We start from the raw sequence: 13,323 nt of genomic DNA, 5'->3' as shown, positions 1-13,323 counted from the left end.
GTGTGGCGTGTGGTCATTTGATGCAGTGTGCGGCATGTGGTCATTTGATGCAGTGTGCGGCGTGTGGTCATTTGATGCAGGTGCGGCGTGTGGTCATTTGATGCAGTGTGCGGCGTGTGGTCATTTGATGCAGTGTGCGGCGTGTGGTCATTTGATGCAGTGTGCGGCGTGTGGTCATTTGATGCAGGTGCGGCGTGTGGTCATTTGATGCAGGTGCGGCGTGTGGTCATTTGATGCAGGTGCGGCGTGTGGTCATTTGATGCAGGTGCGGCGTGTGGTCATTTGATGCAGTGTGTGGCGTGTGGTCATTTGATGCAGTGTGTGGCGTGTGGTCATTTGATGCAGTGTGTGGCGTGTGGTCATTTGATGCAGTGTGCGGCGTGTGGTCATTTGATGCAGTGTGTGGCGTGTGGTCATTTTATGCAGGTGCTGCGTGTGGTCATTTGATGCAGTGTGTGGCGTGTGGTCATTTGATGCAGTGTGTGGCGTGTGGTCATTAGATGCAGTGTGTGGCGTGTGGTCATTTGATGCAGTGTGTGGCGTGTGGTCATTTTATGCAGGTGCTGCGTGTGGTAATTTGATGCAGTGTGTGGCGTGTGGTCATTTGATGCAATGTGCGGCGTGTGGTAATTTGATGCAGTGTGTGGTAATATGATGCAGTGTGCGGCGTGTGGTCATTTGATGCAGTGTGCGGCGTGTGGTCATTTGATGCAGTGTGTGGTAATTTGATGCAGTGTGCGGCGTGTGGTAATTTGATGCAGTGTGCGGCGTGTGGTAATTTGATGCAGTGTGTGGAGGAGGGGCCCCCTGTGATGCCAGGGGTTGCAGGAGTGACTGTTACACCTATGGAGCATGGTAATATTACCGTTACTACCGCTAGCAGTGTACCACATGTTATGCAATTAGCGCGACACGTGGTACATGGGTAATGTGAGCGTTGCTATGGTAACGCACATTTCGCTACTTTTGTAACGTTATACTGTAGTAATTGCTCAGATTAATTACGTATGACCGCTCCTGGTTATTACGTAAGGTGCGCCTAAATGATACACTGCTGGTGGTAATCATTCTAGCACACATTGCAAATTTAATGCACTTTGCATGCAACTTGGAACTGGTCCAATAAAATGCACTTCATGCTGATTGGCCCAGTTCTCTCCTGCACTCAGTTTGCATTATATTTGCATGCAAGTTTGAATTACTGGTGATTGTACAATCTTACCACTTCTATGTAATATGAGGGTCTGCCAAAAGTATCCATTCAAAGTATATTCACTCAATTTACCCTCCTACTCAGGGGCTTAGCAATAGGGGATGCAGAGGTTGCGATCGCACTGGGGCCCCTGGACCAGAGGGGCCCACTAAGGGCCCTCCATCATCCATCTTATTAGCTTTTCATTGGTGCTATGCAGGTAATGAACACCTCTATATATGTGCATTGCATAGTGGTAATCCTTAAAAAGGAGCTGTCAGCCATACTATCTCAGAAAATAAAACACATATATAAGTAGATAAATACTTGCTCTACTTACATAACACTTGTATCGCACAGTCCATGATTTGATTTTAGTGATTTTTTTTCTAATGTAAAAAAAAAAATGAGAAAATCCTTCTTAGCATTTCCCATTTTAACTGTGGCTATTTTGAAGCCAATCCTGATGTCATTTCCTACCTTACTCTCCTCTGCCTGATTTGCCCGTCCTTCCCTATAGAAAGTGCATTGTCTCAGCATGAGAAATACTGGCCAATCAGAGAGGAACAGAGGTGTGGGAGGGGAAAACAGGAGGGAAAGAGGCTTCAGCCAATCAGGCTGCATTAGTTAAGTCTGAGGGGAAGTAGAGAAACAAAAAAGGACAACCCAGCATGCCCTGCGACTTCTCTTTGTGTTTACCAAATAAGAGTCAGGTAAACTGGGGAATGATCTTTTATCGACAAGAAAAGTAATAGTGATTTTAACTTTTGGATTGCCTGGTTAGCATCCTTATTACTTGTTTACCAGATAAGATTTGATTTTATGTCCGACAGTTACACTTAAACTATTTCCTTATGGTGGCCATACATGGTACAATTTTTTTCATCCAATCTTACCATTTCTATGTAATATAAGGGAACTGCCTAAATTATCCTTTCAGTATATTCACTTAATTTACCCTTATACTACATAGAAATGGTAAGATTGGATGAAAAAATGGTACCATGTATGGCCACCATAACTCTAGGTACACCTCTCTGACACTGCAGCTGTCCTTGATAGGTTTTGGGGCTCCATATCAAGAGTGCTTGGGGCCCCATGTAAAACTTGCACCGGGGCCCCAAGCTCCTTAAAGCGGAATATAACCCAGGGTTACATCACAGGGCTGACTCTTTCTTCTGCAGGGAGAACCCGCATCCAAACTGCTTATAATCTTATCTTGTGTACACATTCTTTACTTCATACATTTATGTAAACATTCTCTGGCTGTGCAGGACTTCAGCTGATGAGTGCTAAAGTGAAAAACAGATCAGAAATAACTGCTGGCAGCATTTACAACAGAATGACAACAGTTATAAATAAAATGCACCAGCAGCTTTCAGGCAGGGAACACACTTGACTTTCAGTTTTCCGCGCGCGTTTTTCTGCATACTTTTTCTGCACACCAAGTGTGTTTCCATGCAGGAAAACACACGCGTTTTTTCACAGCAGCTGATGTAATTGATAGCGAAAACTGCCAAAATGTGCAGAGTCATCATGCAGAATGTCAGTTTTTTTTTCTGCACGCGAACAACTCAGTAAGTGTGTACTAGCACATTGATTAACATGAGTTCTCAGTTTTTCTGTGCCGAAAACGCGCAGGAAAACAGCCAAGTGTGTTCCCTGCCTCAAAGTAAATTAACTGAACTTTGGGAAGTTATAATATCTAAATGAATATGAATACTTGTGCACAAAAGCAAATATGATAATTGTATGGGTTATACAAAGTAGGAAAACACATTTTTGTTGAAAATTTTGTCAGAGTTTAAGGGCTGGTTCAGACGGACGTCTGCGTGGCGTTTGGGGGTGTTGTGGCGGCTGCGCGGTCAGGCTTTCAGTAGCCTTCGCGTTGCGTTCCGATGCGGTCGCGTTTTTTATTCCCCTAGGGAGACATTAGCCGTCGCGGTTGGCCGCCCCCTGGAAGCTACATGTCGCTTCCAGGGGCAGCTCGAACGCTAGCGAAAATCGGGACCCGAATGCCGCGATCGTGCAAAAGCTCGGTGTAAACGCTCCCATTCGCTTGAATGGGAGCGTTTACAGCGACGTTCCGAGCGCTTGCGGTAAACGCTCCGCAAGCGTCCGTCTGAACCAGCCCGTAAACCGCTTTAATTACGCCACTGCTCCTACTACATAGATTTGGTAAGACTGTACAATCAAAATTGCATCAATAATGGTCACCTTTAGCCACGCCCCATCCTGATGACCTCTCTTTTCGCAGTTCTTTGCCTGTCTGGTGATGATCGCCTATGGAGCAAGCACCTTCTTCAGCTTCAGCGAGTGGCGGGGTCCTGGCAGTAACGCAGCCTCAGCTCAGGCCTGAGCGCCCCCTCCTGGTGACACTGTACATAGATATTTTGTTTCTCGTAAGAACACTGAGAAGACGTGAACTGTGACCCGAGGTCTCACCCGCGATCTTGTATTAGGAGGGAACGGCGGTCGCCATTCCCACGGGATGGATCTTTGGGACGCTAAGCTCACAATCAAGCAGCCAGAAACGTGTGGATTCCGGACCGGCGGAAACGTCATCGACTTTCTGGATGGACGAGTTTCTGGACTGATCCTAAACGCTGGGACCTGCATATAACGGCGATTTTATTTTCTTCACTTTTTTTATGCTGTAGTTACATAATTATCCCAAACATTCCCTGTGATGTTTACTTGCAATACAATCAGCTGTTATCATTATTATTATATAGCGCTGGCATATTTTCCACCATGTTTTACAGAGTACAGTGTTATGCCACTAACCGTCCCTTATAGGATCTCACAATCTAATCTGTGCCATGGTCATACTCTAAGGACCTACCATATTATTACATATTTATATTGCTCTGACATCTGCTGCAGCACTTTACAGAGTACATAGTCATGTCACTAACCGTCCCTTATAGGATCTCAGAATCTAATTCCTGGCATGGTCATACTCTAAGGACCTACCATATTATTATGTGTTTATATAACGATGACATCTTCTGCAGCACTGTACAGAGTACATAGTCCTGTCACTAACTGTCCTCAGAGGAGCTCACAAGAGAAGATAACGGACTTACTATGAACTCTATGCAGATAATGTCTTGGTTGGGGTTTGAACCTTGGACTCCAGTGCTGTGAGGTGAGAGTGCCAATCTCTATACCACCCAGATATAAAATGTATCTAATGCTGGGAATATACGGTACGTTTTTGAGCCATTAAGATGGCTCGATTGATAATTTCCGACCTGTCCGATACTCTGCCGGATCGATTACGCGCTCGATTCCGCATAGGAAACAATGCGTACAGATAAGGGAACAATGCGGAAAGATAAGCGACCCAAGCGCGGAATCGAGCACGAAAATCGACCTGATGCGAAATCGAGCGCAAAAACGTACCGTGTATTCCCAGCATAACATGCAGTAGAGATATATAGGATACCATTGCTAATTTTTTATAGTAATTTATGGCAACTTAGAAATGGACCAATCAAATACAGGGGCTGCTGGTCTAATTCCCAGCTACATAAATATAATTTGTATAAACTTAGCAACTTGGCATTGCTAACGCCTCACTGACCATCCTTGCTTCTGAAGCTGCTGTATCCTCATCAGGGGAGGCGGGACAGCTATCCAGCATCCCGGTTCCTGGTCCAGAAAAGTATTATACCGGGAGATCAGCACTTACATTAGGATGACAATTGTAGTATCAAATTAGACGATTTCTTCTGATAGAGGGTAAGAAAATGGGAGCAGAACTGGAACAACCAATCGGAGTCCTACTCCATTCAGTGGCTGAAGCCCGATTGGTTTCTGCGAGGCGCTGGCTCCACCTTTACTCAAGCTTCCTGTACGTCTATCCTGATAAACTAGATGTGACATTTTGCCACATATGTGCCGTATATAAGGGCTGAAATCCACTACAGGGCTTTTTTGCAGCATTTTGTGAGCATTTGCGCTTCAATATAAAGTATATAAGAGCTGGCAAATCGCTCATGAATCGCTACACATAGCAATTTGTGTGCGATTTCAAATTACTACAAACTGTACAAAAAAATTATAATTTGAAAGACCAATCAGAATTAAAATCGTTAATCGCTATCACAATCACTGGCAAAAAGCTTACACTTTTTAAAGAGAACCTGTAACAAAAAAAAAAAAGTTCCCCTGGGGGGTACTCACCTCGGGAGGGGGAAGCCTCAGGGTCCCAATGAGGCTTCCCACATCCCTATAGCTGCATGCAATCCAGCGCTGGCTCCCCCGGAGTGTCCTGGAATCTTCCCTCGACAAGCGCTGATTTATTTACCTTCCCTGGCTCCAGCAGGGGCGCTGTTGCGGCTCTCAGCGCGGAAATAGGCGAAAATAGCCGATCTCTGTTGGGTCCGCTGAACTGTGCAGGCGTAGGAGACTTGCTCCTGTGCAGTAGAGCGGACTGACATCAATCGGCTATTTCTGCCTATCTCCAATGCGAAGAGCCGAGACTGCGCCTGCGCTGGAGCCGGGAAAGGTAAATATTTACATCCCCGCTGTTCGGGGAGCTTTATCTCCGCCGCCGTGGGACCGAGGAGGACGGGGGAAGCCTCAATAGGATCCGGAGGCTTCCCCCACGCGAGGGGAGTTTCCCCCAGCAGAGAATTTTTTCATTACAGGTTTTCTTTAAATCACTAAAAAAAAAATTGCAGGAAAACACTGATGAAATCGCTTACAAAACACTCATTAAGAATGCGAGTGATTACGATAGCGCTTTGAGATTTGTAGTGAGTTCCAGAATTGAACGTCATCCCAATCAGTAGCTGATGCCCCCTTTCCTATGAGAAATCTTTACCTTTTCACAAACGAATCATCAGGGGACTCTGTATGGCTGATATTGTGGTAAAACCCCTCCCACAGTGTGATGTCAGGACCATGGTTCTGACATCACACTGTGGGAGCCTTATTGCATTGTGGGAACTGCCAAAAAAGCCAGCAGTATAAATTGTCACCACGTGATAAATGCCAGAATGTAAATCAGGGAGAGGAAAAATTTTACAATGGGCAAACGCTGACTAAATCATTTATAAAAAATTATTGTAAAAATGAAGCACTTTTTTTTATTACATTATTTTCACTGGAGTTCCTCTTTAAAGGACCTCTGTCCTGAAAATCTTAAAATTTAAAATATATGTAAACATATACAATTAAGAGGTACGTTTCTTCCAGAGTAAAATGAGCCATAAATTACTTTTCTCCTATGTTGCTGTCACTTACAGTAGGCAGTAGAAATCTGACATTACCGACAGATTTTGGACTAGCCCATCTCCTCAAAGAGGGTTCACAGGGATTTCTTTATTTTCGAAATGCACTTAGTGAATCGCAGTTGCTCCATCCAACTGCCAAAAAAAGTGTGCAGGGAGGCTGGCCAGCATCACTGTATACCGGTAAATGTTTTTCAGGGACTGTCTTTATAAAGAATAAAGGCCATGCTGAGAATCCCCTATGGAGAGGTGGACTAGCCCAAAACCTGCCGGTAATGTAAGATTTCTACTTACTGTAAATGCCAGCAACGTAGGAGAGAAGTAATTTATGGCTCATTTTACTCAGGAAGAAACATACTTCTTATTTGTATGTGTTTAAATTTTAAGATTTTCGAGACAACACCTGAACTGGTATGGACATGGAGGCTGCCATACTTATCTCATTTTAAACATTGTGAATTGCCATGGCCATCATGCTGAACCTCTGATCCTTTGCCATAGACCCTGAACAAGCATGCAGATCAGATGTTTTTGAATAAAGTCTGAGGGTGGGAACACACTAGGCAGAAATGCTAGTGTTACGTAAAACGCTAGCGTTAATGCATGTAATGTAAGTCAATGGGACACATGAAAAAACGCATATGTTTGCGTTCTTCAATGTGCATTTTAGAAAACGATGAACTTGCTGCATATTTCTCCAAAACACACCTAATGTATTTCAATGGTGATGCAGAAGTACAGCGTTTTATTGCGTTTTGTATATATTTTGTATACTTTTTTAAAAAAGAAAAAAAAAAGTTTAATTATTGCCGCTTCCTATTGACTTCCTAGTGATTTGCATAAAACGCATATTAAAAACGCATTGCGATTTATATGTGCAAAATGCAAACACCTGAAAACACAAGTAATACGCATGTGCGAAACAGATTGCAAACGCACTGAAAACGCACAGACGCATTTGCAGCAAAACGCAACCTTTCACGCAACGCGTAGTGTATTCCCAGCCGGAGTGGAATATTTTAATAGGAAATACATATTGCAGTCTCCACATCTCTCTCGCTTAGGACACGCTGGTGTCCTTTATAAAACAATAATAAAATTATCTGTAAACTTTAAAGTGCCAACATATTGCGTGGCGCTGTACAGAGTAAGAAAACATACAAGGGATACATGATGATACAGATACTATACATCAAATATGGACACTGGTACAAAATACAGAAATGGTGATTACAATGACAAATGTAACATGATGAATAAAATGTATAACAGAGAGCAAGCTATGAAATGAACAACAAAATGCAAGACACAAAAGGTGAGAGCTCTGCCCTTGCATGCTTACAATCTAGTTTTCATGAACTTCCGCTCTCTGCCACCCACGCAAGTTAAAGGCCTAGAGCACACCAGAGCGGTTCTGCTGCAGTTTGCGATCCGCTTGCGGGTGCGGATCCGCTAGGGTAATGTATTTCAATGGGCTGGTGCACACCAGAGCGGGAGGCGTTTTGCAGAAACGCATACTCCCGGGCTGCTGCAGATTTTGGATTGCGGATGCGTTTCTGCCTCAATGTTAAGTATAGGAAAACCGCAAACCGCTCTGAAAAACGGTACTTCAGAGCGGTTTTCCAGGCCTTTTTTGTTACAGTAGCTGTTCAGTAACAGCTTTACTGTAACAATATATGAAATCTACTACACCAAAACCGCTACACAAAACCGCAAAATGCTAGCTGAAACGCTACAGAAAAATAAGAAAAAGCGTTTCAAGATCTGCTAGCGGTTTTTGGTGTGCACCAGGCCGAAGAGCCCACTTTTGCAGAAATAAATAATAAAGTTCCTATTTATAGACTACAAAATGCTAGTGGAGTGGCCTGTGTGCCCGTTTCCAAAACTCCTTCAGATCAGCATAGTGGGAGTCTTCTTGGTAACCACAGCAAGCCTTTGAGGGTGGTTTGTTTATTTTTCCTATCATGATGTTCCGACAGGATGAGGAGCGCACACAAAATTCTTGTCCCTCCTATAGGTAAATATGGTGTCCATATATATATGGGGGGGGGGGGGGGGGGGGGTCATATCCTCTGTCTTTATCTACCACCAGATAAATCACTATTCAGTTTGGTGTCAGACAGCAAAGCATAGGAGATATGTCTGCAGACACTCCCTACAGCTCGGATTTATATAATTACATGTGATAGGTTATTGAATTTCAGCCTGGAAAGTGTACAATGCCATTTCTGGAAATAGTGCAGTAAACGCAGATGTGGCAATTGTTTTGGTGGAGAAATGAGAATCCCTTGATTAACCTCCTTGGCGGTAACCCCGTGTGTGACACGGGGTAAGCCACCGGAGGGTGCCGCTCAGGCCCTGCTGGGCCGATTTTCATAATTTTTTTTTTTGCTGGACGCAGCTAGCACTTTGCTAGCTGCGCCAGCACTCTGATCGCCGCCGGCCCCCGCCCGATCGCCGCTATCTGCTGCAGCGCGCGGCCCCCCCAGCCCCAGACCCCAGCGCTGCCTGGCCAATCAGTGCCAGGCAGCGCCGAGGGGTGGCCCGGGACTCCCAATGACGTCCCGACGTCGGTGACGTCATCCCGCCCCGTCGCCATGGCGACGGGGGAAGCCCTCCAGGAAATCCCGTTCTATGAGATCGCCGGGATGCCGCTCAGCAGCGGCTATCATGTAGCGAGCCCTCGGCTCGCTACATGATAAAAAAAAAATTTTTTTAAAAAAACTGCTGCGCTCCCTCCTGGCGGTATTTTTCATACCGTCAAGGAGGTTAAAGGACACCTGAAGCGAATGGGATGTGGAGGCTGCCATATTGATTCCCTTCTAAACAATACCAGTTGCCTGGCAGCCCTGCTGATCTTTCTGGCTGCAGCTGTGTCTGAATTCCACCAGAAACAAGCATGCAGCTAATCCAGTCAGACTTCAGTCAAAAACACCTGATCTGCTGCATGCTTGTTCAGGGTCTATGGCTAAAGGTATTAGAGGCAGAGGATCAGCAGGGTAGCCGGGCAATGTGCATTGTTTAGAAGGAAATAAATATGGCAGCCTCCATATCCCTCTCTCTGCACCCCGAGGCCTCGTTTACATTGCGTTCCGTCCGCATTTGCCGTTTTTGGAGGTGTTTTTTTTTTCACCTCCTCCCAGCGCTCAGGTGGGCGATTCGTTTTTGTGCAAAGCACATTTCTAAGCGCTTTTCCCGAGTGTTTTTTTTTAATTCACTCCCTGACGCAAGTCAGGAAGTGAATTCTTTGACCTGGAAAAGATTAAATACAAAGTATTTATTCTTAAAAACGTGAACGCAATCGCTGCACAAAGCGATTTTGTGAGTGTTTCACGTTTTTTCCTATACCTTCCGTTGAGGTGAAATCGCCCCGAAAATGGTAAGCACACCGCTTCGCTGTCTGCCCAGCGCACGACCTGCGCTGATATGAACCTTCTCATAGACATTAATTGCACAAGCGATCGGGGGGCGTTTTTAAAAAGCGCACGCGGGTGAAAAAAAATTGAGAAAACGCCTCTAATGTGAATGAGCCCCGTGTAACCAAAATGACTGTAACACCCGCATTTATAATTTTTGGTCTGGAAAAGAGCGATGATTATTTAAGGAGGCGATATATTATCACACGCTGTCGTACTGATGGCTGAGGTGCCAGCTATGAGAAGTGACAAGAACGTGGACTTAAAGGAAACCAGAGATAAAGAATTAAAAGTTAGTTATACATACCTGGGGCTTTCCGCAGCTCCAGAAACCCTGATCGCTCCCACGCCGCGGTCTTCAGCCTTCCCCGTTCGCCGCACCGGCTCACGGACTTCCAGGGGGCGTGGCCAGCCTACGCAAGTGAAGTGCGCTCCTTGCGTATCTCTCTAGCAGCCGCTGGAAAGGGTACGCAAGGAGCGCACTTCAGCTACGCCTCGACTGGCCAGTCGGCTGAAGTCACGGGAGCCGGTGCGGCAAACGGGGAAGGCGGAGGACCGCGGCGTGGGAGCGATCAGGGTTTCTGGAGCTGCGGAAAGCCCCAGGTTTGTATAACTAACTTTTAATTCTTTATCTCTGGTTCTCTTTAATACCTGAGCGATGCCTAAGACCTTGTATAGTTTACACAATGCCTAGCATCAAAATGCCGTAACCTGAATCTCCAGCTCTAAAATAGAAATAGAGAAGATGTACCAGCATGCCCGGATTTACTTCACAGGAGCCTATAGGCACAGATGTCCCGCCACCCTAGACTCCGCCCTCCATGAGCCTACAAACCCTCCCCAAACTGCACCGCAAGTGTGCTGGCTGTCCCAGCTGTCACTTCTCCCTTGCCTGGCGTAGGTAGCTACAGGTGCCCTTTAGTGTTAGGTAGCCAGAGGAACCCTCAGTATTAAGTAGCTAGAGGTGACCCAAAGTATTAGGTAGCTAGAGGTGTCTCCAGTTGAAGGGAGATCTCATCAGTGGAATGCAGAGTCTGCTGAGTAACCTCATTTACACTCACCTCTGGATTCTGTATAGGTATGAGAGAGGGAGGTACTTCGGGAGGGGATAGAGCCGCCTTTCCATCATCAGGCGCCTGTAGGCTCGTGTCTACATTGCCTTATGGTAAATCCGGCCCTGTGTACCAGCCTGGAACGGCTTTCTGTTCTGTTGGTTTAATTGTATTACAACTTTTGACTTCAGGTAAGTTGGAAGGCCCCCAGTGAGGCTGTCTGGTGTACTGCCTGAGCTCAGCACATCTTGGCTGAACTTTCTCCTCTTGATAGCTCACAGATTATGTTCTTGTTACAGTTAAAGAATGTTCTTTTTAACAGTCCCAGGATCCAATAATTGGTTATGCCTGTAGGTGGACACACACACACGATACAATAAAATGATCCAATTTTACATCGATTTGATAAAAATGATCAGTTTTTTTTTTCCTCATTCGTTCGAGAAATCTGATCAAATTTCTAATTTTTATTCGATTACAGAGCAGGAGTGTGATTTTTCTGATCAATTTTTATTAAAATTGAATGGTGTGTGTGTGTGTGGTAGATTGTCAATTACTTGATGTACAGACCCAAGCAATTTTTTCTGAGTTTTCAATCATTTTTTTCATATTTGGGAAAAAATGTAACAAGCGTGTCAGATTTTTGAATTGTTACAATCAGTCAGAAAAATTGATTGCAATTCTTGAATTGAAAAGATATTAAAATATTGTATGGTGTGTGGCCACCTTAAATTACAGTGCACTATAGTGTTAAGGTGGCCATACACTGGTCGATTTGCCATCAGATTCGACCAAAAGATTGATCAGATTCGATCAGAGAGGGATTGTATGGCTGCCTTTACTGCAAACAGATTGTGAATTGATTTCACTATGGAACCGATCACAATCTGTGGAGCTGCCGCCCGCCCCTAAACCCCCCCCTGCATACATTACCTGCTCCGCCGGCGCGAGTCCCCTGGTCCACCGCTGTCTTCTCCGCCTGGTCCCGGCTGGCATCCGCGCATAACTTTCTGTCACTCCAGTGACAGCGGAAGTTCAAATAGAGCGCCCTCTATTTGTACTTTTGCTGTCACTGCAGTGACACAGGAAATTATGCCGGGATGCGGAAGCTAATGCCGGGACCAGGCGGAGAAGATGCCGGGACCAGGCGGAGAAGACAGCGGTGGACCAGGGGACTCGCGCCGGCGGAGCAGGTAATGTATACCCGCTGTATTGAGTCGGTCGTCGGGCATTCGAACGCCGCTATAAACGCACTCCCGACCCGCCGGCGATCAAGAAAAAATCTTCCGCACGGATGGATCGACGAGAGTCGACGGGAACGATGGATTTCGGAAGGAAATCCGTCGTTCTGTCAGCGGTGTGCGCGGCGATTTCACAGCCGTTTCGATCACTGTGATCGAAACGGCCGTATTTCGGCGGGAAAATCGTTAGGTGTATGGGCCCCTTTAACTGCAGCCAGCATTGACAAGTGCTCGCTACTTATAAGATCTACCACAAGGTGGCGCTCCTAACAAATGAAAATCATACTTTATACTGTCCTCAAATATTTTTGTACTAAACCTAAAAGAATAAAATAAGCCTGTATTATATTTGGGAAAAAAATATAATTATCCTGAAAAACTAATTTGAAAAATCAGATTTGTAACCAGGGACATAATTGCTGCCATGGAAGCCCCCTAAAGATACATCAGAACAAAGTGATTGGCCTGAATTACAGAAGGAAATCAACCTGTACTAACTGAATTTGCCACTAGGTGGCAGGCATGTACAGCATAGTAGGGCCTCTAGCTGCTGTACATCATGGAAACAGCACTGTGACCTGGCAAAAGATGCAGCTTTGAAAACTTATAACGTATTATGTAATATTCACGTCCCTCCTTTACTGGAATTACTATACTAATACTGGGTAGAGCCCAACTTTATTAGGAACACTACACTAATACTGGGTCAGGCCTCCCTTTATTAGGAACACTATACTAATACTGGGTAGGACCCCCCTTTATTAGGAACACTATACTAATACTGGGTAGTGCTTCCCTTTATTAGGAACACTATACTAATACTGGGTGTGGTCTCCCTTTATTAGGAACACTATACTAATACTGGGTAGGGCCTCCCTTTATTAGGAACACTATACTAATACTGGGTAGGACCCCCCTTTATTAGGAACACTATACTAATACTGGGTAGGACCCCCCTTCATTAGGAACACTATACTAATACTGGGTAGAGCTTCCCTTTATTAGGAACACTATACTAATACTGGGTACGGTCTCCCTTTATTAGGAACACTATACCAATACTGGGTAGGGTCTCCCTTTATTAGGAACACTATACTAATACTGGGTAGGACCCCCCTTTATTAGAAACACTATACTAATACTGGGTAGGGCCTCCCTTTATTAGGAACACTATACTAA

The 13,323-nt window shown here is 45.1% G+C and overlaps 1 protein-coding gene across 1 annotated transcript in view; it reads left to right on the top strand.

Moving 5' to 3' along the window:
- The window catches only part of PLLP (plasmolipin), a 66,401-nt gene extending 62,485 nt beyond the window's left edge, over positions 1 to 3,916 (top strand). Inside the window, exon 4 of the mRNA XM_068260079.1 lies at positions 3,450 to 3,916. Coding sequence (XP_068116180.1) covers positions 3,450 to 3,551 — 102 coding nt within the window. The 3' untranslated portion in view covers positions 3,552 to 3,916. The remainder of the gene's footprint in view (positions 1 to 3,449) is intronic.
- Positions 3,917 to 13,323: the final 9,407 nt, after the last annotated feature.

Source organism: Hyperolius riggenbachi, chromosome 11 (assembly GCF_040937935.1).
Source record: "Hyperolius riggenbachi isolate aHypRig1 chromosome 11, aHypRig1.pri, whole genome shotgun sequence".
Taxonomy (NCBI): Eukaryota; Metazoa; Chordata; class Amphibia; order Anura; family Hyperoliidae; genus Hyperolius; species Hyperolius riggenbachi.
The sequence above is the reverse complement of the archived record's forward strand: the minus strand, read 5'-3'. Positions and strand labels throughout refer to the sequence as shown.